The sequence below is a fragment of the Phaethon aethereus genome, assembly GCF_964289735.1.
Source record: "Phaethon aethereus genome assembly, chromosome: 3".
NCBI classification, from domain to species: Eukaryota; Metazoa; Chordata; class Aves; order Phaethontiformes; family Phaethontidae; genus Phaethon; species Phaethon aethereus.
The window spans coordinates 17,646,886-17,671,813 of NC_138576.1; the positions used below are offsets into that span (position 1 = coordinate 17,646,886).

At 46.2% G+C, this 24,928-nt stretch overlaps 2 protein-coding genes across 2 annotated transcripts in view; one reads left to right on the plus strand and one right to left on the minus strand.

Annotated features, from left to right (window-relative positions):
* Window positions 1-10,919, plus strand: part of ADAM17 (ADAM metallopeptidase domain 17) — a gene marked incomplete at both ends in the record, with an annotated part of 35,052 nt that extends 24,133 nt beyond the window's left edge. The window contains 9 exons of the mRNA XM_081997251.1: window positions 1,269-1,421; window positions 2,288-2,487; window positions 3,504-3,607; window positions 4,299-4,433; window positions 5,352-5,482; window positions 6,514-6,592; window positions 7,750-7,838; window positions 8,508-8,564; window positions 10,569-10,919. Of these exons, the coding sequence (XP_081853377.1) occupies window positions 1,269-1,421; window positions 2,288-2,487; window positions 3,504-3,607; window positions 4,299-4,433; window positions 5,352-5,482; window positions 6,514-6,592; window positions 7,750-7,838; window positions 8,508-8,564; window positions 10,569-10,919 (1,299 nt within the window). The remainder of the gene's footprint in view (window positions 1-1,268; window positions 1,422-2,287; window positions 2,488-3,503; window positions 3,608-4,298; window positions 4,434-5,351; window positions 5,483-6,513; window positions 6,593-7,749; window positions 7,839-8,507; window positions 8,565-10,568) is intronic.
* Window positions 10,920-14,447: 3,528 nt separating this feature from the next.
* IAH1 (isoamyl acetate hydrolyzing esterase 1 (putative)) lies at window positions 14,448-24,251 on the minus strand (the record flags this gene model as incomplete). Its single annotated transcript, XM_081998003.1, has 6 exons — window positions 23,949-24,251; window positions 21,783-21,835; window positions 21,171-21,319; window positions 19,373-19,534; window positions 15,326-15,444; window positions 14,448-14,630 (listed from the first exon to the last, which is right to left on the minus strand). The coding sequence occupies exons 1-6, from the start codon at window positions 24,129-24,131 to the stop codon at window positions 14,448-14,450; spliced, it is 849 nt and encodes a 282-aa protein (XP_081854129.1). The 5' UTR covers window positions 24,132-24,251.
* Window positions 24,252-24,928: the final 677 nt, after the last annotated feature.

Consider the following 24,928-nt stretch of genomic DNA (forward strand, 5'->3'; position numbering starts at 1 on the left):
TGCAGTTGGGGATATTTTTCATTTGCTGACTTCTGCTGATTTCTCAGCTGTGCTTTTCTGTAGCCTGATTATAAAGGGAATTCATAATTGATGTGTGGGCTAAAACTTGGCACAGAAAGCTGTCAAGAAGCTAGAAAAAAAAGACAGTGAAGCTTTGTGTGAGAGGGATGTTGACAAAGAGCTCTAGCCGTTGCCATGCTATTTGCATTTGTTGTTCAACCTCCAAGCTGGAGTTCTGCCTTGGATTACAAAGGAAATTGAGTTTGCTGTCTTCCCAGTGGTGGTCACAAAGCTTGGGGTGAGGCAGCAGGAGCATTATGGATTGGTTTCACATGGAGCGTGTCGCACGGTGTCTACTTGGGTTTTGAAACACGAAAAAATACCTACTTAAAATCCTTCCCTAAATTAAACACAGTGAAGGACAGGAGTGATCTCTGGGCAGCTCTCCTGTCTCTGGCTCTTGCATTAGCTATGCCTACACTGGGTACTGGTGCTGCTCGTTGCAGTGCTTGGTCCCTCCTGTGCCTGCACAGCAGCAGAAATGAGGGTTAGCTCGTCAAACTTGATTCTCTCTCTCATGAACTGCTCTAGCTCCTTGTGGTTAACTTTTATTTCTGTGCTAGCTTTTATTTGTGGCTGCCACCTTGTGAGCTTGACACCATCTGCTGGTGAAGGCAACTGCAAGGGAGGCAGAGCCGGTTTGGGATCCTTAGCAGAGGGAGTCCTGTCTTGCATAAATGATGTTGGAAATCCATCCCTGTTGGGCCACATGTGTAGATGTCTTTCCTAGTAATCGTGCAATGGAAGAGCTTATTCAGCACTCCTAATGTCATCATCCATTTAGAAGAAATAATTCAAGTGGCAAGATATGTTAAACAAGAGATTGACTAATTGTAGTAGCTAGTGTTTGTTTGGATTGTTTTTTGTTTCCACTTTTTATGCCTTCCAGCTATTTAAAAGCAAATTTTGATATTTTAAGTATCTGCATTGCATTGAAAACAAGATTGAATTGGTATTCTAGGACAGCATCTTGCCTTTAACAGTGGTTTAGTATTCAAACCTAGTCCTGGAATGTGCCTTTGCAAATGGACCATAATTTTACTTCCCTTTAGTTGCCCACTTCTTAAAAAAAGAAATGTTTGTAGGGAAATCCCTTTCCATCTCAGTGTATCTTAGAATTGCTGGTAGGCTGAAAGTAGCTGGGATCTTCTGTCCTGTCCTGCTCAGACTAATTTTTATCAGCATTTCTTTTTTCATGTTCAAAAAAGGAGGCTGACCTGGTTACGACACATGAACTCGGACATAACTTTGGAGCAGAGCATGATCCCGATAGTCTGCCGGAATGTGCCCCCACTGAAGACCAGGGAGGGAAATATGTTATGTATCCAATTGCTGTCAGCGGAGATCATGAAAACAACAAGGTATAGTTGCATAATTTTGCTTCCACGTACAAGTTTCTGCTGTGGTCAATGACCCTTTGCATGGAAAGTCCATTTGGTTAATGATTCCTGTAGCTTGAGTCTGTCAGGAATGTAATGGATTAGCCATAAGAATGAAACATACTTGCATACCATTGGGTTCTCTGCAAGTTAAGCTCATCTTTGGATTCTGAGTTTCACCAGAGTTCATAGTATGTCCAGGTGCTTTTTTAATTAGTTGTTTGTAATGAGCTGTGGCCACATGCTGCTAAAAGCAAGTCATCAGCAAGAGTCAAATGCAGGACCTTCAGTACCAAATAGCATTTGGGTGGTCCATAGCTATTCTTGTTGGAGAGAGACTGACAGATGCCACAGCCACAGTGCTGGCCCGTCTCAGAAGCTTGCGCTGGCAGTGTGGACTTGGCATTGTGCCTCTTCTGCAGATAAGAAACCAAGATTATTGAGGGAATGATTAGTCTGCAGTCTAGTCTGACTTCTTGTGGTTCACGCCTAGCCCCACTGCCGAGAGGCAGCACAGTCTCTCTCCATTGCTACAACTTCACATCCCTTCCTGGGGGTGGCTGCTAGTGCTCCTGAAGCTATGGGAGAGCTGGAGTTGGCTCTGTAACCCTGAGCCATACTGCGTGCAGGTGTCCCTGCATTGTCATGTAGCAGTGTCCTTTATGGAGCCAACCGTTACTTTCCCCATCTTAAAATTTTTCAAGGCATCAAACTGAGAGTATAGAGGGAATAGCTGTTTTGAGATGCGAGAATTCAGAGGCTTAAGGAGGCTGAGGCTGTAGTAGATGCCACTTGTTGACAGAAAGGTACACTCCTCAGTGCTGCTCTTTCCCCTCGTGACTCTCTAGATGTTCTCAAGCTGCAGCAAAAAATCCATCCATAGGACCATAGAGATCAAGGCCCAGGAGTGCTTCAAAGAGCGCAACAACAAAGTGTGTGGCAACTCCAGGGTAGATGAAGGGGAGGAGTGCGATCCTGGCCTCTTGTACCAACAGGCTGATCCCTGCTGCTCTGCAGACTGTAAACTGAAAGATGGTGCCAAATGCAGGTAAGGGGAAATAGGCTGCAACTTTTCTTAACAGGGTAGAGAACGGTGGGCTGGGGTGAAAGCTTCTAAAGCCACCTGCAGGGTCACACACATGTTTCCTGGTTTTAAGGCTAAATGTGTGAGCTGAAGACAACAGAAGATTCCAGGAGAGGCTGCTGTGTGCATGCGCTGTTTGCATACATTGATTTTTTTATAGCATTACATTACTTTTTCTGAGAAGTGCCAAGAGCTACAGGCTTGAAGGTGGCTGTTATATTTAAGAGCAAAATCAGGCATTCAAAAATTAATATTAAAAATTTCCTCTGTGAACTTCCTGTACAAATACAATTTTTGCTTGTATTGCAAGGTGGCTTTAAACTGGGATCACATACTGGTATTTTCAAGACTGCTGCAAAATGCGTTTGAGCAGGCAACACAGTGACTGTGCTAAATGAGTCCTCTTTCTGTTCTGCTCTTCGAGGTGTTTGTGGCCCTGTTGCAATGCAGTGTCCAGTCTGGTTTTTCAGAGTTCAGCTCTGCACCACGTAACAGTAGAGAGCTCTTGCAACTCCTGTTGTTTACCAAGAAATTCAACTTTAATGACTGCTTTGTACTAAGGGCCTTATTCTCATTCTGCATCTAATGCAAGAAGGAGAGTGCAGAATGAAGAGTAGTAAACCTTCAGGACAAACAGGAAAAAAAGGCATAGGGAAGAAAACAGTGGAAGATCTAGTCCAAAGTTGCACAGCAAGAGGGGAGAGGATCCAGGTGCCTGGAATAAATACAAGGATCCCTGTGTTGTCTCTCAATATGTTGTACTTTCTACATGCTTTTACCTTTGGTAAATGAAGAGTGAGTGGGTGTGTAGACAGGCGGTCATGGGAGGGCGTAGAGAGGTTTTGAATCAGTAAATCAATCTCCAAGAAGTAGCTTTTTTTTTTCCCCCCTAAACATCCTTTTTCCCTGGCTTTGTCATGCTCGTACCTCTTTTAAAAAATTGCTTAATATTTCTTCCTTTCATCTTGATCTTTCCACAGTGATCGGAACAGTCCCTGCTGTAAAGGCTGCCAGTTTGAAAGTGCACAGAAGAAATGCCAAGAAGCCATAAATGCCACTTGTAAAGGAGAGTCTTTTTGCACTGGTAGGACGTGGTTCTGTCCCCATTATGTCAGCTAGCCAAGCGCTTCAGGCTCAGTGTCCTGTTCAATCCGCTTTCAAACTAGTGCCCTTTATTCATCCGGTACATGTAATTTTAGACACCAGTTAAGCATCACAAAATTGCCCTATAATGAGTTTCATTGTAGTTCAGGAGTCACTTGGTGATAATAAATCATGCCCAGAAGAACATGAAAAATGCTCATTTCCACTCCCCCTGCCTTATTTCTTTCCCTTAAAAAAAAAAAAAAAAATCAAACCAGAGTGTATCACTGGGAAGGGACAAGAATGAGCTGCATCTTGCCATAGAAAGGGTGGAATTACTGCAACTCTGCTTCACTTCCCCACTAGTTTACTTCCTCCTTGTAATCTTTCCTGGAGGCAAGGAGTCAAGCCAGAGCTGCTGCTGCTTTGCTGACTGCGCCTCCGGGGTCTGCTACCTACTGCTTGGTTGCCAGAGTGGCACAATGCCCGAGTTGTTGAAAGCTTCCAAAGCTTTTGCTGCCTCTCTGAGGAGCTGGCAGGCAGCCTGCAGATGAAAGCCAAGAGCAAGCTATTGTGGTTCCCCCCAGGATGAGTCTGCGTTTCCTTTATTGTCCTTTTTTTCTTCTGCACACTTAGGTGCTTTGCCCTTGACTCTAACACAGTCCTCCCACCCTGTTGACCCCTCTCTGTAGGGAACAGCAGCGAGTGCCCCCCTCCAGGGAATGCTCCAGATGACACGGTCTGTGTGGACATGGGGAAGTGCAAGGATGGGGAGTGCGTCCCTTTCTGCGAGAGGGAGAAGCACCTACGGTCGTGTGCGTGCAACGGTGAGTGACACGGGACTGACCTGAAACACGTGCTTTGGTTCTGCTCGTCAGAGAGTGCTGGCTTTGCTGCGGGCTTGCCTTTTGGAGGGCTGCGTTTATAGTTTCTGAAAAAGTTTCAACTGCTGTGTTTTTTCAGGGCTGGTGTTTTCTGTGTAGAAAAGGAATGTGAATGTCCTCCTGTCTTCAGGTGGTCTGGGTTGAAGACATTAAGATGAGACTTATGGTCTGGTGCCCCAGTTAAAGGAGAGGGTGCTCTTCTGTGTTCCACCTCCTCTGCCACAGGTGGACAGGAGGGATCATAAGGAGATCCCAACCAGCCTCGGGACCAGGCATCTGGCAGGGGAGTAGTGGCCTGCAACAAGTGGTTAAAGAAAAGTTTCAAAGAGGTTAAGGTGCTGTGAGAACATAGGATCTCTGAGTCCAGTCCCCTGCTACTGCAAACCTGCCTGTCATATACTTCTGTCAATCAGGTTTTACTTGCTTGTTTGCTTTCCGTATCCTCTCTTAAATGTGCAGCTGGGAGCAGGAGGAAAGCTTCGCAGGGGCAGGGCAAGGAAGTGCCATGAGTCCCACTGTTTGAGATGAATGGCATAGCCAAGGAGAAGGGTGCCTGGAGGACCCAAAGCCCAAGAAGTACTTAAATCTGCCTTTTGAATGTGTTTGGAACCTCTTCGCTGGCCTGCTGATTGCTGCAGTGTTGGGGTATTGGCTTGGAGAGCTTGGTCCCACTGTGTCCCCTCATATGTTGCACAGGGCATGTGATTGAGTCTCAGGCTTGGTCATTGGAGTGCCCAAAACAGTCCTGCCTTCCCCATGGGGAAGCAGGGCAAGAACACAGTCAGCCAGGGGACAAGTGGGGTTACGGGGTGCAGGTGTCTCTTGGTGCATCCAAGGAATGAGTCTGTTGCTTTATTACAGAAACGGATAACTCCTGCAAGGTGTGCTGCCGGGACGAGCAGGATAGGTGCATACCGTACGTCGATGCTAACGACCAGTTCCTGTTCCTGCGCAAGGGGAAGCCTTGCACTGTGGGCTTCTGCGATACAAACGTAAGTTTTCCCAGATGTCAGCACACTGCATGCTCTGCTTCTGTGCCTGGGTCTTCTAGAGTCCTCTGTGATGACAACTGTGCTGGTGAAGAGAAGCCAAAGCTTGATGTGCTGCCAAGCAGGGTGATACTGTGGAAGTAACCTCTCCAGGGGGTAAATCTGAAAGGGTGTCTCGGCTGCAGCGGGAGGTTAGTTCTGTGCGAGATGAAGCTGTTGCCTTCTCCCGTTGCTTATTACTCCCTTCTGCTGCTCCCCACAGCTCAGCCAGCTGGCAGTTTGTGCCAAGGAGGTGAATGAGCACTGCTGTAAGCTCGGCTAGGTTTGCAGCGCTTGCTATTTCAGTTGTTCATGTTAGCCCAGTTCATTTTGACTAAAATAATTCAGGTCAGGGAGCAATCACATGAAAATCTAACTGGCAGTATCTGAAAGGGGCAGGGAGGCTGGTGGGTTGCTGGCACTCGGGGACCATTTCTGTGGTACAGCTGCACGGATGGTTGTGTCACCTGCAGACCCCAGTGGTTGAAGCTAAACTGGGTGTTGGCAGAAGTGAATTTGGGAGGGCATGGCCCAGCCCTTGTGGTGGCAGGACTGAAAGACCGATGATCTGCTGTGTTAAACCAGCAGAGCCAAATCTGGGAGTCTGTAGCCTTGGGCTCCTGAGAGCTGCAGCCTTCTCTGTGGGTGATGGGAGCCGAGGCTTCCGGTGCCTAAACCTCTCCAGAAGCTTCAGTTTTATGTCCCCTAACATGGAGTGAGGGAAGGGCAGGTTTGGCTCATTTCAACCATTAAAACGACATCTGTTTCAAGCAGCAATAGAATTGAAACTATTTTGCCAACAACGAAGGCAGTAAAAATGGACTGCTGCTACTGGGCATGAGCGTAAACCTATGTTCAGAATGTGAGTCAAGTCCTGCCTGTGTCTGTAGTTTTTCTTTCATTATAATCTTTGTATCTTCTTCCCTCTCCCAGAAGGCAGTAGTTAAGGCTTAGCTGCCCAAGGTTGTTTTGTAAATAAGCGTTTACTTTTACAGGGTAAATGTGAGAAGCAAGTACAGGATGTGATTGAACGATTTTGGGATTTCATAGACCAACTCAGCATCAATACTTTTGGTGAGATATGTAACCTTTGGGGATTTTTTTTAGTTCATGACATGAACCTCTAAAGCCTTGGAGGGAGTTAAGCTGGGGGATTCTTATTCACCTGTATGCAAGGGTGGCTAGTAGCTGTTTCTGATATATATAAATATATTTTTGCCTGAAGTTTGACAATACTGATCTTGCCTTTCAAAGCTGAAAGGATGGGGGATCACTTTGCATTTTTCCACTCAGTTATTTTCTAGGCATCTTCCAGGCTTGTAAAGGAGATGATAGCTTCTTGTCTAACACCAAAAAGTAGGTCAATTAGAGCAAAGGAAGTAACAGTCAGTCTTTTTAGAGGTCAGCTAGATTCAGGGTAGCATAAAGTGGGCCTCTCAGTGGGATTTAAACATCAACAGATTGGGAGATGAAAACTTCACTTCTGTTAAGAAAACCACTGAGGTCACGGACCTCATGCTGTGTGCCTGTACTGAGTCACTGCCCAGCGATTGTGAGTGGGCCTCCTTGGTCTTGATCCCCACAGTGCAATCCAAGCAGGTAGCGCCCTGGTGTGACACTCTGTGTCACTGGAACCTTACAAAACCTCTTAATAAGCTGGTGCGGTGTAATGACTGGGCAACTGCAGACACTCACGGTAATGCTCTGCCTACACAGTGTCATTATCTGTGTGTGGCTTTCAATCTTGAGTTCTGGGGTCACAAAATTGTCTCTTTGGTAATTGTTAAAGCTTTTTAGCCTGCTCAGGTAGAGGCAGTTTGTATAGCTTTGATGTTCGAATACTTTGTGGAGGCAGGTAGTTATCACATGGCTGTAAAATCAGAATTTGGTAACAGGCTCATAGTGTGTCTTGTGTAATTGAGGGGGGCAGTTTGGCTAACTCCATATAGCCTGTTCCCAATCAATTCATATTAAATGTTACAGCCTGTCAGCATTTCTCATCAGAGGAGAACAGAGGAAAAAAAACCCCTGCTATTGTTAACATATTGGATATGATTTTCTAAAATTGTGCAATTTCTTTTATCTTTGCCTAGTCCTGCAGCCTGTGTTTCTCTGAGCCATTCTGTGGCTTGGCTTGCATGAGCAGTGGCTGCAGAATGGGGATATATATATCTGTATGTTCATGAAACAGTATATGGCAGGTAACTAACAGTTTTGAACTGATTTCATAGGGAAGTTCCTAGCGGATAATATAGTGGGCTCTGTGCTTGTCTTCTCCTTACTTTTTTGGATTCCTCTCAGCATCCTTGTGCACTGTGTGGTGAGTAAGCCATCTTTGAGATGTGTGCTCTGTTGGATTGAGCTGTAAGAGAACACCTTTCATACATGAAATGGCAGATGTCTGTGGGAGAAGGTGATGGGAAGCTTTTAGCAAACCCCAGGGGTGTGGATCCAGCGTATGTAAGACTTGCTGCTCCTTCAATAGGCAAAACTCCTGCTGAACTCTGCCGGGCTCTGGCAAACCCAGTGCTCCCATGACTATTCCCTGGAGCCCCTCCCATTCTTTCCTAGGCAGGTTTTCTTCCTCTGCCTCCCAAATTCTACGCAAGTATAACTTTGGTAACTTCCATTAGAGTCAAAGTTTTCTAAAGCCCTGCTAAGAAATAAGACACCCACATTTTGTGGGGAGACCCAGAGCGAGAAGTGGTCTTGGTTGAGCTTGGGTGGATGGGTAAAGAGAGCAACTGGGAGTGTGGGCATGTGGTGTGACGCTGACAGCAGTGTGGGCTTAGAGCAGAGGGTTGCTGCACCCACGAGCACTCCTGAGATGGATGGGAAGGCATGGGAGGTAGGGGAAGGGAAAAGAGCCCCTTGCACTGCCGTGTCCCTGCAGGGAGGTGGGGACAGGGACCTTGCAACTGGGAAACTAACTTCCTGATTTTGTGTGTGTGTGTGTCTTTTGGTTTGCTTTTGTTTTGTTTTCCAATAGGACAAGAAATTGGACAAGCAGTATGAGGAGAACACAAAGTCCCTGTTTTGTCCCAGTGTAAGTTGCTGTCTGAATACGAATTGGCAGAAAACTATCCAACGTGTATTAGAAAATCTGAACCGAAGGTGTGTGCAGAGTATTTATCAAAGCAGTGATAATAGAGACCTGGAGCCCCATGCCTCACGCTGCAGATGGATGATTCAATTTGAGGGGAAACTGTTTTCTTGAACAAGCCCGTGTTCGATATATCAAGCACTGCAGCTTGGCGGGGTCCGATTCTTCCTTCCTGTAAGAGCTGTGCCTTGACCTTGTTGACAAAGCAGCTTTCTTGTGGCAGCCGCAGCTCCCGGGCAGGAAGCCGCTCTGCTCTGCGGAGCACCGCTTCGCACAGCTGGCGCCTGTGTCACGGGGTCCCCTTGGCATAGGTTATTTGGCAGCTTCCACCACAGACCCTTCATTCCCAGCCAAGGGGTGTCAGTGAAGCACGAGGCTCAGTGGGGTGATGCTGCAGAAAAATCTCTGCCAAACGTGGTGGTTTTGCTGCAGAATGGTTCAGTGCAGCACAGGGCACTTTCCGACACAGATTTTTTGCGTATCCTGTACAGTGCTTTGACTACCAATTCTTATTTATAACTGAAACGTTCAGCTCAGGAAATGTTTTGTAACAGGAGCCTTGCAGAGCTCTTGTACAGCCACTGGGGGAAGCATACTGAGGTTAAAGACTGCTGAGGCAGATTGCCTCCGTCATCTACTCTGACGTAACTGAAGGTAATGTTAGTTCGAGTGCCCCATAGCTGGTCTTGAACAGCACAGGAAGAGTCACATTAGAGCATTATACCTGAATTCAGTCAAGAAAATCCCAGAAGCAGGTGTGGCAGCAGAGCACGGGTATAGGTAATGGGCTCCTTGTACCAGTGACAGCTTAAGAAACAAATCTTGTGTCTCTTGGATCCGCTGAGGATTGAGCGGTTGGGAAATGTGGTACTGGTAGCAGGTAGACATCTCATCCTGCCCAGTACTAGTATTTACTAAGGTTCGTAGGGATTTTTTTATGCCCATAAATCTCTGGATGTTTCGCAAACCATGCTCAGATAGAAGCAGGAATCAATGGGCTTTAACTTAATCTGGGTTGCAGAATTTGGGTGTGATCACAGTGGTCCCTCCAATCTTTGACCTTGCGTTCAGTGTGGCTTCTTGCCCGTGAAACAGGGAACTTTTTTCGGCTTGGAAGAGCGCAATTATGACCTCAAGTTGCACCAGGGGAGGTTTAGATTGGGTATTAGGAAAAATTTCTTCACTGAGAGGGTGGTCAGGCATTGGAACAGGCTGCCCAGGGAGGTGGTGGAGTCACCATCACTGGAAGCGTTCAAAAAACGTGTGGATGTGGCACTTCAGGACATGGTTTAGGGGACATGGTGGCGCTGGATTAATGGTTGGACTTGATGATCTTGAAGGTCCTTTCCAACCTAGTGATTCTGTGAATGAGCTGTACCTTGGACTGTTTCCCTGCACTGAGCTCTTGGTGTCATCTGGCTTGACCCTGCATTTCTAGCCTTGGGTTTTGCCAAAGCAGTGCTGGGCCCCAGGGGAGGTGGGGCTGAGTCCATCAGCTCTGTCCCAGCGAGGCTGTCGCCTGCGGTGTGTTATATGGAGAAGGAAAAAGCAGAGATAAAAGGGCCTTTCTGCCTTCAGTGCTTTAGCTAGCGTAGCTGGATTTCTTGAGGAAAACCCAATACAACAAATTACCTCTGTTGGATGTTCCCTTGCTCCTATGCAAGTATAAATCTACTGTGAAATGCAAAACCTGACTCCTTTTCCTCCACGGTGCAGTGCGTTCAGCCTGGCTAGCACAGAGTAACCTGTGGTGGCACAAGGGCAGTCAGCACATCTCTGCTGAGAGTGGTGGGGAGGATGTGGTAGCCTTTAAACTGTTCTAACAGGAGGGCAGGTGCTCCTCGGAAGGTGCCTGTTGCCCGTTCCCTTTGAAAACAGTGCAAAAACTGAACCCTGGACTAGATCCCGGTTGCTTTTCCCAGCTATGTCACTGCTTGTGTCTTGCAGAACGTGGAGATGCTCAGCAGCCTGGACTCTGCCTCCGTCCGAATCATCAAGCCCTTCCCTGCGACACAGTCGACAAGCCGGCACCAGCCACTGCAGCCCATCACAGCTGTGCCTGCCGTCGCTGCAGCGCCAAAACAGGACCACCAAAGGATGGACACGATTCAGGAGGACCCAAGCACTGACTCTCACATTGATGAGGATGGGTTTGAGAAGGACCCTTTCCCAAATAGCAGCTCAGCTGCCAAATCTTTTGAGGACTTGACAGACCATCCTGTCATTAGGAGCGAGAAAGCTTCGTCCTTTAAACTACAGCGCCAGAACCGGGTGGACAGCAAAGAAACAGAATGCTAGTGTCTTGCTGCCTTCTAAACATATGACTCATGTCTGCAAAATAAGGATCTAAAACCATTTCATTTATATAAATATAAATATATGTGTATATATATTTTTGTGAGGGAGTGGGAGAAATAAGGAAGTGACATACTGCAGATGCTGGTCATGTGTATGACCTTCCTTAAATTACATTTATTAGAGCATTATATCTTTTACAAAGGAAAATCCAAACTTAAACTGGCTTGTTTTTGAAGCTTTTTTGGATTTGTTTTTCTACTTCCTTGACCTTTAACATTTCCTTCAACCTGTGGTGCAAAACCGAATATCCTGCTGGATATCGGATTGTGTATATTGGCCTTTTTTATAATTTAATATTTTGTAGCCTGACAGCACTGATAGACAAAATTAAGGGGCTTTTAAAAACAAAATGAAAACATGGCAGTATGTTCCATATAGAGTAGATCATTTAGCAGTTGAAGGTACACATAAGCAAAAGCCTGAACAGATGCCTTGAGAACAGAATGAGGGTAATCAAACATAAAAGCATAGTCTCACAGCAGTAAATGAAGATGCATAATTGGGATCAAGAAGCTTAAGATGTACAGCTTCGAAATATATACAAGGGAGTCATGCAGAGGCTGTTAAACCTTGCATGACAGATGGAAATGCTCCTCTAGCATGAAGCTCTTTTGCCTCTAGTGGTGAGGTCGTCTTGTCTTCATGTCTCCGTGGCAGAGAAGGGCTTTTGTTGGGAGTTTCCCACCCTGCACTAGGAGGCACTAGTGTCACGGGTGTTTGGTGGGAGAGAGAAGTAAGGGGAGAGGAGTTATTTATGCAGATGAGGGCTGTTCTAACCAGCTGTTTACAGTGGTTCTTTTGGTGCAGAAATGTTTCTCTGCATGTTATTTGAAATAGGTAACACTATTGTTGAGATGTTCAAAGAGCTGAGCGTCAGTTTTTGGGGTCTGTGCACCTTTGGAAGCTCCTACTGCATAAATAAGGGGGGGAGGGGGTGGGGTTTCACTCCATTGCAGGGGGGGCATTTGCTTACAATTGTGAATTTAATCAAAAGAGAAATAAACCTTTTTTAAACTTACAGGGCAAGTATAAGGAGGAGACTTCATAAATTCAGATTCCCACAGAGGTTGTACGGTGTGACATTAAAAGTTGGTAATTCAGTGGTATCCTCTACTTTGAGCCACCTGGAGGTCTGGAAGGTGAGCATGGCACATGAGTGTTGCTTTAGCTTTGTAGCAGTGGGACTGACAGAATTGCAAGAGAAACTGTTGCCATAGTAAAGCAGCATCTTAATTCTGCATGTTTTCACCCATAATAATCTGTTGATGAAACTGACATAAAATGTGACCAAGGGTAGAGCCATTTTAACTGTTACAAGCCTGCACTCAGCTGCGGGGCAACAGCAGCCACAGAAAGCTTTTGTGTTTTTTAACTGTGAGGGAAAGGAACCAAACCCATGCTGAAAGGATCCTGTGAGTACCCCGCCTCCTCCACCCGAGGATACTTGTTACACTAATACTTGAACGTGTGCCTTACGGTATTCCTATCTGACTAGCTATTGTGTTTTATATGCTTTGTTTGGGGTTGGGTTTTTTTGTTTTCTCTTTTTTTTTTTTTGATTCAGTGCTAAGTACATGTGTGAGGAGTTAATTTAATTCCCGATACAATAAAAGTTTTTTACATTAAAAATATGAGCTGTTAAATGAGCCATTTCTGTGCAGTCCTTTTAGAAAAAATCTAAATTCTTTAGTTGTCAACACCCCTGAGTTAAAAGCCTGGCCTGCAGGCACACTTGAGCCAGTTATTTCTAACTGCTCCCCTCTGAAACGTGGCTGCTGCAGAGGCCAGACCCAGAGTATCTGGGGTGCAGCTCTGCACCCGCAGGGCTGTACCGCTTCCTACTGGGGATGGTGCTGGTCTCGCCACATCTCCTGTGGATTATCGTCAGTTTTGGGTCAGTTTGGATGGGGAATAGTCATGTCCAAGGTGTGGGTGAGTGCTCCGAGGCCTTTTCAGGTAGCAAATGTGTCAGGACAGGTTCTCAGTACTTCCCAGGTGACAACCAGGAGGTGGCATGTGTATGGGAGAGCGAGAACAGAGGTTTGGAGCAGGCCTCAAATCCCAGAATCTCTCCCTGAATCTGAGCCCTATTTCAGACACTGTGACATCGGTACTTGCACCATTTGTAACACCTACTGCAGGAAGATCACAGCTTTGCCAGGGAGCCCCTTCTGCTGCCAGCAGTTATTACAGAAAGGACAGTCCTGTTCAATATCCATAAATATAAATCAAACTAGCTTCTGATCTAGCTCCAGGCACATGAAAAATAACTACTTCTGCTCCAGTTTATAACACTTTTACATAGTAGATGACAGGTCTTGGCCAACTTGTCTCGTTTAGTGATGCAAAGGCAGCCTTGTGGTGCTAACAAAGCAGTGCATCATGATGCTCTCATCTGTATCTCTCTCACCTAATGCATAATAAATACATCACCTAAGGCCTCACCTGTTTTGTGCCAATGTAACTGTTAAAACAGCCCAGAATGCTGGTGGGGGGGGTTAGCTGCAGTGATGCACTATTTATACCTATCTATCTCCTTAATCCATGCTCTACTAGTAATCTCATTTGTTCTGCTATCTGTCTGGCTATCTAATTATTTCCCAAACCACTTTTTTTTTTTCTATATTTGTTGAATTTCATCTAGGTTTCAGGCAATTTTTTTTTAGTTTGTAAAGGTAGTTTTGTAGTTTGTGTTCTCTTGCCCAAAAAACTGCATGGTTGTGCAGTACTCATCTGTCACAACAGTTGTTAAATTATGGATGAAGGCCAAAGCTCACGGAAGTGTCTCCTTAACTTGATGGCAAATTATATATGGCTCAGTGTTGTCAGCAGAGATGCAGAGCCTTTCTAGTAGTTTTATCAAGATCCAAGCTTCTCAAAATGAGCGTGTGATCACGAGTTTTATGCTACATGCACTATTTTGAAATCTGCTGCTGGTGCCAGTGTTAAGTTAGAATTTAAAACTCCTGCTGTGACCTGCACTACATCACTATTGAAAGTCTTGCTAAAGCTCAGGTAACTGCTTTTACTGCTATATTACATCCAAACAAATGAATCTGGACTGACATTAATGGCTCTTGACCAGCTCCCAGGAGTTTAAAGCTAGAAGATGGCATTAATCAAGGTGGAGTCCCCAAGGCTCAGCAAGGCCAGGAACTCCTCAGGGCAGCCTCTGTGCCAGGTTTGCAGGCAACTGAGGCTCTCATTTTCCTCCAAGTCTTCCAAGGAAAGAGCTGCTCAGTCCCCTCAGATGTTCAAACTACTGGCATATGCAGCATGCAGACAAACCACCCCGAAAACGCCCCCATGTGGTCTCATCTTTATTCTCCCACAGATCAACAGAAGGGGGTGCGGAAGAGTATCATTGGGGGCCTCCTTGCTCCCCCAGGTGCCGTGTTTGGGATGTGTTGCTGGACACCAGCCACTTGTAAACAGACTGGCTTTGTCAGGTGTGGCTGCTTCAGCTCCTTACTGCAGGGGATCGTGCAGAAGGCTGGCCTCAGGGTTGGCATGGTCCACCTCGCGCCAGTAAGGAAGCAGTGAAGGAAGAGCAGACAGTTTTTTTTCCAGGCGTGACCAAAGTTGTGTTGCTAGAAAGCTGTTGCCTTTTGTCGATAAATGGAGCCCATCAGACAAATAGGAAGAGAAATCCTACAGCGGAGGTTAAAACCATATATTAATGTATTTGCTAGCTGCAAATAGAAGGTCTTGAGTCATTTTTAAGGAAGTTTTTCAAAGCCAGATGCTATGTATACTGGTTTTATTTTTCAGCAGTTGTATTAAAACATTAAGAGAATGTTCTGATGGCTGAAGTCACTGCTATTCATCAGGAAAAGGTCACGAGATTAAGTGATGCAATCAAAGTATTCAGAGAAAAGATTCAGTGTCTGAACTGGAGTTACCTGCTTACGGGAAAAGTCTGCAATCTCTGTCACATGGACCAGTTTGGATGTTTGGTCAGAACCATCAGCAAGGTGCGACCCGATCTAGCTCTGAAGTTAGCCCAACATTATGCAGTGGGTTGGACTAGATGCCTCCAGAGGCCCCTTCCAACCTAAGCTATTCCATGATTCAAAGTCCAAGGAAAAGGTTATTTACATGTAGTGCACCCAGGGGACATTCGCTAACCAAATATAATGGTCAGGTTATGTTAAGCTTTATTTCTCCTAGCACAGCACGATGCATTCTGGATTGGGTATTTTTCCTTCCTCAAAAACGTGATTTAGATGTATTTTGTACCATGTCAGTGATAACGCAGCACTGCTGGTTCCTCTATGCTAAGTTATGCATTTCACAATTCATGACAGTTTCAAAGTCTTTCTCATAAAAAGAGACACCATTCATACCTGATTTTTTTGCATCAGTGTCCAGAGGTCAAGTACATCCGTTCCACAATCCCTAGCTACCTGAACACAGGCCTGGGCATATTCTCCGGTGGTGGCATTGCGGCGATTTAATTTGTCACCTGTCAACCAGAAACAAAACATTTAGCAATCATGACTGATACAGCTTGATTTCAGCCTTCTGTGGTACACAGGATGCGTATCAGTGTGTGTCATGGTTTAACCCCAACCGCCAGCTAAGCCTGACACAGCCGCTTGCTCACTCACTCACCCCCGCTGGGATGGAGGAGAGAATTGGGGAAAAAAACTCATGGGTTGAGATGAAGACAGTTTAATAGGTAAAGCCAAAGCTGTGCACACAAGCAAAGCAAAACAAGGAATTCATTCACCACTCCCCATGGGCAGGCAGGTGTTCAGCCATGTCCAGGGAAGCAGGGCTCCATCACGCTAACAGTTACTCGGGAAGGCAAACGCCACCACTCCAACCATCCCCCCCCCTTCCTTCTTCTTCCCCACCTTTATATGCTGATCATAGATGCTGATCATATATGCATACCATGTATGGTCTGGAATATCCCTTTGGTCAGTTGGGGTCAGCTGTCCCAGCTGTGTCCGCTCCCAACTTCTTGTGCACTCCCAGCCTACTCGCTGGTGGGGTGGTGTGAGGAGCAGAAAAGGCCTTGACTCTGTGTAAGCACTGCTCAGCAGTAACAAAAACCTCCCTGTATTATCAACACTTTCCAGCACAAATTCATGAAGAAAATTAACTCTATTCTATTAACTCTAATCCAGACAAAACCAGTACAGAGTGTTAAACCAGCAGCCATAACCAATTACCAACTAAATCCAAAGCACTTCAATTCAAGAGGCTGGCAGCACTAGCTCATTTAGTCTCTTTCAGGGTACCTTCTGTTTTTGAGGCATTTGGAAATATGTTTCTTGTTAACAGATAGGTAACAGGTGACAGAGAGGCAATAGCAACAAGCACACAGCGTAACACTTCCTTCTGTGCTGCTCACAGCTTTCACCTTCTGGCAAGCTTCAGGTGAAATCAGTGCATAGATTTGAAATTCTTCATACACCTGTGACTGGCACATAGAATAGAGTTAAGTAAATCTAACTCTATTTACAAGCTTGCCTTCTCCTTCCTGGATGACAGCCGACATTTAACACCTGCTTGCAGTGATCTCCTCATTGTAACATACTGGTGATGATTTCAAACCAGGGTACATTTAGGTGCAAAGCTGTATCAGAGCTTGTGCCTACCACATTTGTGAGCGCAGCTACACTGGCAGCTGGGTGTTCAGCCCGCGCTCAGTGCCAGCTGCTGTAAGCCAGCAGTTTTGCATGGACAACAGTGAAACTTTGGGGTAGGATATTATTAAGTAATGAGGGGGGGTGGTGGTGCTGTTTAATGGGACCTCTAAGTACAATTCATCAACTCCTACACTACTCCCTCCTTGCGTCTGATGATTCCCACTTCTTCACAGTGCTCTTTCCTCCCATCATCTTTCTTTTCACCATAAAAATACCCTCTGCATCCTCACTGATCCTTCCCCACCATGGTGCATTTCCTAACTTGTTTTCTACGACTTTCTTCCTGGTTCAACTCTCCCACAGACTGAGTGGCCCTTCAGCTCATTTAGCCTCCACCATGCAGAGCTCCTTTGTTGCCAAGCTCCCTGCACTGATGACAGCCTCACCTCGCCAGGCATTGTCCTGCAGTCCTGTCCCTTTCCCTTTCTATGACTTCTAATCTAGCAGAGCTGGTAATTTCTTATTTTCCCTTTGCCTTTTATTTCATTAGGATCACTCCTTGGCTGTTTCACCTCCTCTTCCATTCTGGAGGCACACAAGCACATGCCTGCTCTTAATGTGCAGCTCTGCAGGAGCACGTGTTGGGTCTATAAGCTAAAGAGCAGCAGCCAAAGGAAGTTCAGGGAAGACGGGTATCCCCTGAAGGACCAAGGAGGCAACCTAGTTATCCACCCGAGTACGCAACCTGCTTCCGGACTTCTGCACGTACCCAACCACCGTGGGAAGGAGGACGGCCAACAGCGGGGAGCAATGGGTTAGCAACGGGATACTCGGAGACACCAGATGCATCTGGGTGCGTGGGACTCACCTGAAGGAGCTGCCTGTTGCATTGGTGAGGTCATTACCTACTACCTACAAAAATTCATGGCTAACAGGAGACCCATGGCAACTGGAAGATTAACATTACACCCTTTTTTAAGAAAGGCAAGAAAAAAGACTCTCTAGCTTTAGTAACGCCAGATAGTGTCTGACCATCCCAATTGCTTTCTGAGATGAAATGATGGCTAGGCAGATGACAAAAAGCAGCTCCAACTTCTTTAGTAAGGGCTTTAACTCTGTCTCCCACAGCACTCTGATCTGGAAACCCTATTTCTTTTCGCACCTCTTTTCACATCTGGGTAAATGTTCCTGTGAACATCATCATCCTCACGTTTCACATCTCTCCTTTGCTCTGCTATCTATCTGACATAACTAGGAAGAAGCAGAACATTTCTCCTGGATACAGGTTAAGGGCAGATGGTCTGATATTGCTGCTTACTGTGCCCACAAGACTTTATTTGTGGTCCACACCCTGAGATGACCCTGTCTTTTGTTCCTTCGCTAGACAGCAATCTCTTTTAGACGGATGCTGGCAGATTCAACACTGTAAATGCAAGTTTCCTCCCTCTCTACCCCATAAAAAGGATAGCTTTAAGATGAAAATGAACTAACATTTAAAAAGTGTCACTGGATAGCTAGAAGCCAGATAAGCAGCATTCATGGTGTGCTCAACCTAACAGATCTTCAGAAGGACAATATGGGTGCCTGTTTTGCAAACTATGGCTGTAGCAGCTTTAGTGGGAGCTGGGCACACACACCAGGAAAGGCTGCTCTGCGCCTGACCTATCGCTTACACCCTACCCAAGGATCTACTGTCACATAGACACTACCTGCTACCTCCGAGTTTGATCTGACCTGCTACAACTGCTACTGTCTTACACAATTTTTGAGTATTACTCTAGGACTCTCTCTGCTTTTCCAAATTAAATATAAGAACTACCCTGCTGGATGAGACTGAAAGCCCATATAGTCCAAAATCTGTTTTGCACAATGATCGCTGCCACACAACAAAGACACCTCATGGGAAGTCATGCAATAACATAGTCTAATTTAAAGTAGTTTGAACATGAAGTCATCTTCAAAATGTTTCCATTTTGATTGAGTACACAAATCAGAATACACAATACCACCTAAATTGGAGAAAACTCTGCAAAACTAAGGTGACAGCTCTCTATTTACCTGAATCTAACTTGGAAGTCTTTTATAAATGTGCAAGAACTGGACAAGCTGTCCCAGTGGAAAAGAGGACGTGGTCTCAGGAGGTATAAACTGTCGCTGCTGGAGTCACTGGGATTATGGCAATTTCCACCAGCTGAGTAACACGAAGTAAGCAGTGCTGTTCTATCTCTATTTTCACAGCTAGCTTGAGCAACATAATGAGAAATCATTTAATCACTTTTTGCTTCTTTTTCAGGTACTTTCATGAGCATCCTTAGAACGTGATATTCTTTCTTTTTTTAAATTTAAAATAAATCTGGCTAGGATGTCACTGCTTATCCCAATAGGTGTGAAATATGCTGTGACTATTATAAAATTTTCTAAGGCACACAATGCCAGAATTTCTTCCATTATTCATGTTATTTTGGAAGCTGCTAGGAGATGACGTAGTCTGCCTAGGACGTCTCAGCAAAACCTCTGTTCTGAAAGGGCAGCCACTTCTGTCAGTTTTATGCACGAACAGATCAATCAACAGTTTGAAAGGATGTTACTAGTTAGTTGGTAGTTACTCCACGAGCTTATCCAAAAGCTGTTCCGCAAAACACTAGCAGTGCTTTTCCATCAACTCAAAAAACACAAGTGCAATCTGGTACAAGCACAAAGCTAATCATCTGTCAGCCTGGGATATAGCAACTTACATACATACATTCTGCTGGTAAAATGCAGAAATTCTGCCCATCCATATCATTCTCTTACCTTTGGCAAGACACTCCTTTTCCCAAGCTGATTCCTGAAGAGGTGGTGGCGTTATCAAAATAATCCTGTCTTCAGTAATGTCTACGGACTTCAGATACTGTATCATGCTCTTTAAGTTCGCAGCATATTCCTCCAAAGGAACGTGTTGCTTAGGGTTCAGATCTGTTAGGGGATGGAGCACATGCATTAGCCACGCTGAACTGCTTACAGATTTGTTGCACAACATAAGGCGCTTTTTACACAGCGTATGAATGTGGGCACTCATTTTCAGTAAAGCAGTTCACCTCAACCATTGATTCAGAAGGTGTTGTGGGAAAATGTCATTCCTCAATATTCAAACCAGACCCAGAGTTTAAACACAGCACTTCGAAATAATACAAATGAGGGACGGGGGGAAAGAAATCACCTTTTTTTTTTTTTTTCAAAGATGCGTTGTCTTGCAGCTCCGTATCTTATTACCTCAAACTTCACCTGAAACAAAAGCTAAGATTTTTCACTCTCTTGGATGCAGAGAAAAAAATTCAAAATTCCCATGGACATACAGTCCATTGTGCACTGAGGTTATTATTTTGATTAGACTAGCTCTGCATGATGCTATGCTTATCTTCAAGAGAATTCAAATGCTACCTTCCCTCACGTCCTCAACCCATCTGCCAGGAACCCATTAGACTGCTTTAAAGGCAGAAAAATCATTCAGCTAGATGCCCAACTCCAATTTTTGGTGATGGACAACCAATTTTAGGGATCTGGACAGGCTGGATCAATGGGCTGAGGCCAACTGTATGAGGTTCAACAAGGCCAAGTGCCGGGTCCTGCACTTGGGTCACAACAACCCCACACAACGCCACAGGCTTGGGGAGGAGTGGCTGGAGAGCAGCCCGGCGGAAAGGGACCTGGGGGTGCTGGTGAACAACTGGCTGAACACGAGCCAACAGGGTCCTGGCCTGTATCAGCAATAGTGTGGCCAGCAGGAGTAGGGAAGTGATCGTGCCCCTGTACTCAGCACTGGTGAGGCCGCACCTTGAATCCTGTGTTCAGTGTTGGGTCCCTCACTACAAGAAGGATGTTGAAGTGCTGGAGCGTGTCCAGAGAAGGGCAACGAAGCTGGTGAGGGGTCTGGAGCACAAGTCTTATGAGGAGCGGCTGAGGGAACTGGGGTTGTTCAGTCTGGAGAAGATGAGGCTGAGGGGAGACCTTATCGCGCTCTACAACTACCTGAAAGGGGGTTGTAGTGAGGCGAGTGTTGGTCTCTTCTCCCAAGTAACAAGCGATAGGACGAGAGGAAACGGCCTCAAGTTTCACCAGGGGAGGTTTAGATTAGATATTAGGAAAAATTTCTTCACCAAAAGGGTTGTCTAGCATTGGAACAGGCTGCCCAGGGAAGTGATCGAGTCACCATCCCTGGAGGTATTTAAAAGACGTGTAGACATGGTGCTTAGCGACGTGGTTTAGTGGTGGACTTAGCAGTGAATGGTTAACGGTTGGACTTGATGATAAAGGTCTTTTCCAACCTGAACAATTCTATGATTCTATTCTATGATCAACAACTAATTCTTGAACACACCTTGAAGTTTACTTCTAAAATTAAAACTTGGTGAGAAGGAGAGAAATAAAAGGCAGTGCATGGTTTAAATACAAATAAGATGACTGAAAACAATCCACCGTAAAAATGAAAAAAGGGCAACTGCTTCATAGAGAAGCAACAGGAAGAGTCTGTGTAACATTCCGCCTTTTCTGCTAAATTGTAAAACTGTCTTAAGAGAACAAGTCACAGAAAAAAAAAAAAAAGCTACTGTACCTTTCAAAGCACTGTCATTTGCTCCAAAGAAAATAGTAACTGCAACAGTGTTCTCAGCACCAGTACTTTTACTGATCAGTCTTGGAAGGATCAATTTAGCCCACCTGGTGTTGTAGCCCGAGAGCCCACGGTTCACAACATCACATTTTCTGAAACAGAGACAGACACACATTAAAAAGAACATCTCTCCTCTGCTCAGCAGAACAAAACTTGGGAAGTTTTGAAACATCCTGTCAGGATACCTTCCCTCTTGGAAACAAGAAGATGTCACAGGAGTTTTCAGTGGGATTATAACTTTATGTTTTGAAAGTGCATCCACAGATTTCATGTGTAGTATTTACCTGTCACTTACATAAACTATGAAATTAGAACAATCTTGACAATCACTAAGGATTTTTTTCTTTCCACTCAAGGTCTGAGTGGAAAGAAACACCCGACGAGTATTTCCACCAATATTGGGCAGGTTATTATTAAGGTAGTTCCACTTCAATAAATATTATTAAATGTTAATAAATAAACAGACATTAAAAATTAACCTGTGTTGCTTTTCTTCTAGAAAAGCTGCATGACTTCCTGCATGCTAGAAATTACTTCTGAAATTTAAACTCTTACCTGACCAGCCTCTCAGCAAGGGATGCCCCCCAGCCATTTTCCTGGAAGGAGAACTGAAATCAAGGAACATAGTTAGAACTTCACTGGAAGAACTCACTCCCCAGCAGGTCAGTCCCACTAGCAGCATCTTCCCTCCTGAAACGCGTTTTGTGCACGGCTCCTGCAGAGGTCAAACAGCCCCAGTCTTACCTCGATACACAACGGGCATCAGAGGCAACATGGGACCACACCTACAGAGCGACAGATGCCCTGTGGTCCCTTTACAGTCAAAACTGACTGCTGTCAGGCTGTAGTTTCTTTTTTTTTTTTTTTTAAACTTTTTCTACTTTTATTTCTAAGATCCTTTCACTGTGCCTTCATTCTGGAAAGCACCTCTCAGAAATCCTCTCTCCACATGCTGCTTCGGAGTGCAGTTTGATACCTCTTCTAGTACTGGAAAAATTAATCCCTTCTCCTTATTCCCACTGCTGCACCATCCTTCCCGTTACAATGCTGCACAGTGAGTCAGTTTAGAGAAACAATCAATCATCTCCCATTAAAGACAACCTTTGTCTTCGGCCAAATCTTTTTTAATCAGAGCAGCTCTGTGACCCATTCTACCATGCAGCCCATCCCACAGAAGGCAGGGACCCAAAATGAACACTAAAAAGCTGGTACTGCCTCAAAAGAGATGTTCACTGAGCCATGGTCTGGTCACATCGACACAGAACTGCACAGAAGGGATGCACCAGGGGCCGGGACAGGGAGGGGTGCAGGGATCAGTACGGACAACAGGCTGTTCTCCCCGTCTGGATAATGCCACTGCTGCCAAAAACCCAGAAGCTACACTTTCACCAGATCACACTTCAAACATAGGAACTTCATGAATTTCTGCAAAAAGCCTCTAAATCTCCTAAAAGACCACTGGGCGTGAAAGCTCCTGGAACACTCTCATGGGAGATCATAGAATAGTGTGGGTTGGAAGGGACCTTTAAAGGTCATCTAGTCCAACCACTCTGCAGTGAGCAGGGACATCTTCAACCAGATCAGGTTGGTCAGAGCCCCGTCCAACCTGACCTGGAATGCTTCCAGGGATGGGGCATGTCTGCCACCTCTCTGGGCAACCTGGGCCAGGGTTTCAGCACGCTCATGATGAAAAACGTCTTCCTTCTATCACCTAGTTGAAATCTTCCCTCTTTTAGTTTAAAGCTATTACCACTTGTCCTATCACAACAGGCCCTGCTAAAAAGTCTGTCCCCATCTTTCTTATAGGCCCTCTGTAAGTATTGGAAGGCTGCAAGAAGGACTCCTCAGAGCCTTCTCTTCTCCAGGCTGAACAACCCCAACTGTCTCAGCCTGTCCTCACAGCAGAGCTGTTCCATCCCTCTGATCATTGTTGTGGCCTCCTCTGGACCCTCTCCAACAAGTCCATGTCTTTCCTGTGCTGAGGGCTCCAGAACTGGAAGCAGGACTCCAGGTGGGGTCTCACCAGAGCAGAGCAGAGGGGCAGAATTCCCCTCCCTCGACCTGCTGGCCACGCTGCTTTGGATGCAGCCCAGGATATGGTTGGCCTTATGGGCTCCGAGTGCACTTTGCTGGCTCATGTGCAGCTTTTCACCCACCAGTACCCCCAAGTCCCTCTGGGCAGGGCTGCTCTCAACTCCTTCACCCCCCAGTCTGTGCATCCAACAGGGACATAACGATGCCGGGACGCACTCCCATTTCATGGCCTCCTTCCCGCCTCACGGCGCCAGGCCGATCCCCGCCACCCGCCGGCCCTGTCAGAGCTGTCCCAAGGGACGACTGCCTGACCGGGAGCAGAGCGGCTCCCGGGGTCGCCGCGATCCCGCCCGACACGCTTCTGCCTCGCCAACCGAGGTGGGGACCTGCCGGCCGGCGCGGTGAGGCTGGGGCCCACGCCGCCCCACGCAGCAGGGGCACACGCGTCCCGGCCCGCTGCAGCCGCCGGCTGCTCATTTTTCCGTAAAAGCTAATATGACTTAAAGCCCCGAGCTTGGCACAGGCGCCCAAGGGCGCAGTCCGCGAGCTGCCGCTCCCGGCAAGAGGCACCGGGACGTGTATGGGGCTCCGGAGCTCCACTCGGGAATTAAGGGGGGGTCAGCGGCCCCGCGCGGGGCCCACGGCGGCGTGGAGACCCCGGCGAGCCGGCAGCCGCAGGACTGCTACCTCAGTGATGGAGTCTCCGAAGAGGACGACGCGGGGCCAGAGCAGGAGCCGCCCGCTGGCGCCCGCCTCTGCCAGCGCCATGGCGGCGGCCGGACGTCCGCCGGGAGCGGCGGCGAGAGGCGGTGGCGGGAAGCGGGGCCGTCCCCGCTGAGCTCCATGTTCGAGGCCGGATGCCCCAAACATACAACTTGGCGCAGAAAGCTGTCCCTGGCTCTGGTGATAGTAATCGTACCCTAATACTGCTATAAAGTTTATCAGGTGCCAATTTAATCAGCTGAGAAAAGGGGGGGGAGGGGGAAGGAAGTTGCGGATACAGGGTAAAGATAATGTTCTTTTGCAGAAAACGGACTTTCTGGGGACATTTTTCTGCATAATTTACTGTTTGGCAACAACACAGAGTATAACATTTGTATTTTAAATTCTTCCCTACACACTGCGGTTCCCGGCAGACCGTTTCACTAGCAGGGCCCGTCGGCAGGAGCAGATGGGTGCCCCCCCCCCAGAAAGGGTGGCTGCAGCCAGTGCTACATACGTACTTTAAAGCTCAAATTAACCCCAGTATGCAAACATGGATCCCATTTGAAAAGTGTCCAAGGTCCCTTTGACTTCAAGCAGATACAAGGGTGTAGGTAATTCCTTCCTTGACAGGGACAAAATTGTAGACAAGCTCAATTCTGAGCATATGCAAACCCAGAACATCCAACTTCGCCTCCAGCAGGCTGTTAATCTTCAAAATACAAAGCGCTCTCACTGTAATTTTTTTAATTCTACATTGAGATAGAAAATTCTTAACCTATCCTTAACCTATTTCTTATATGTGCACATAAGAAAAAAGAACATATGCACGCTTTGCCTATTATGATCTCTATGTACAAATAGAGTTGTCATAAGGTCACTCATCCATTGTTTTAAATATCTCAGCAGTGTCACAGAATTGATACGTTTGACTTACTGAAGAAAAAAAATTTATTTACTCTTTA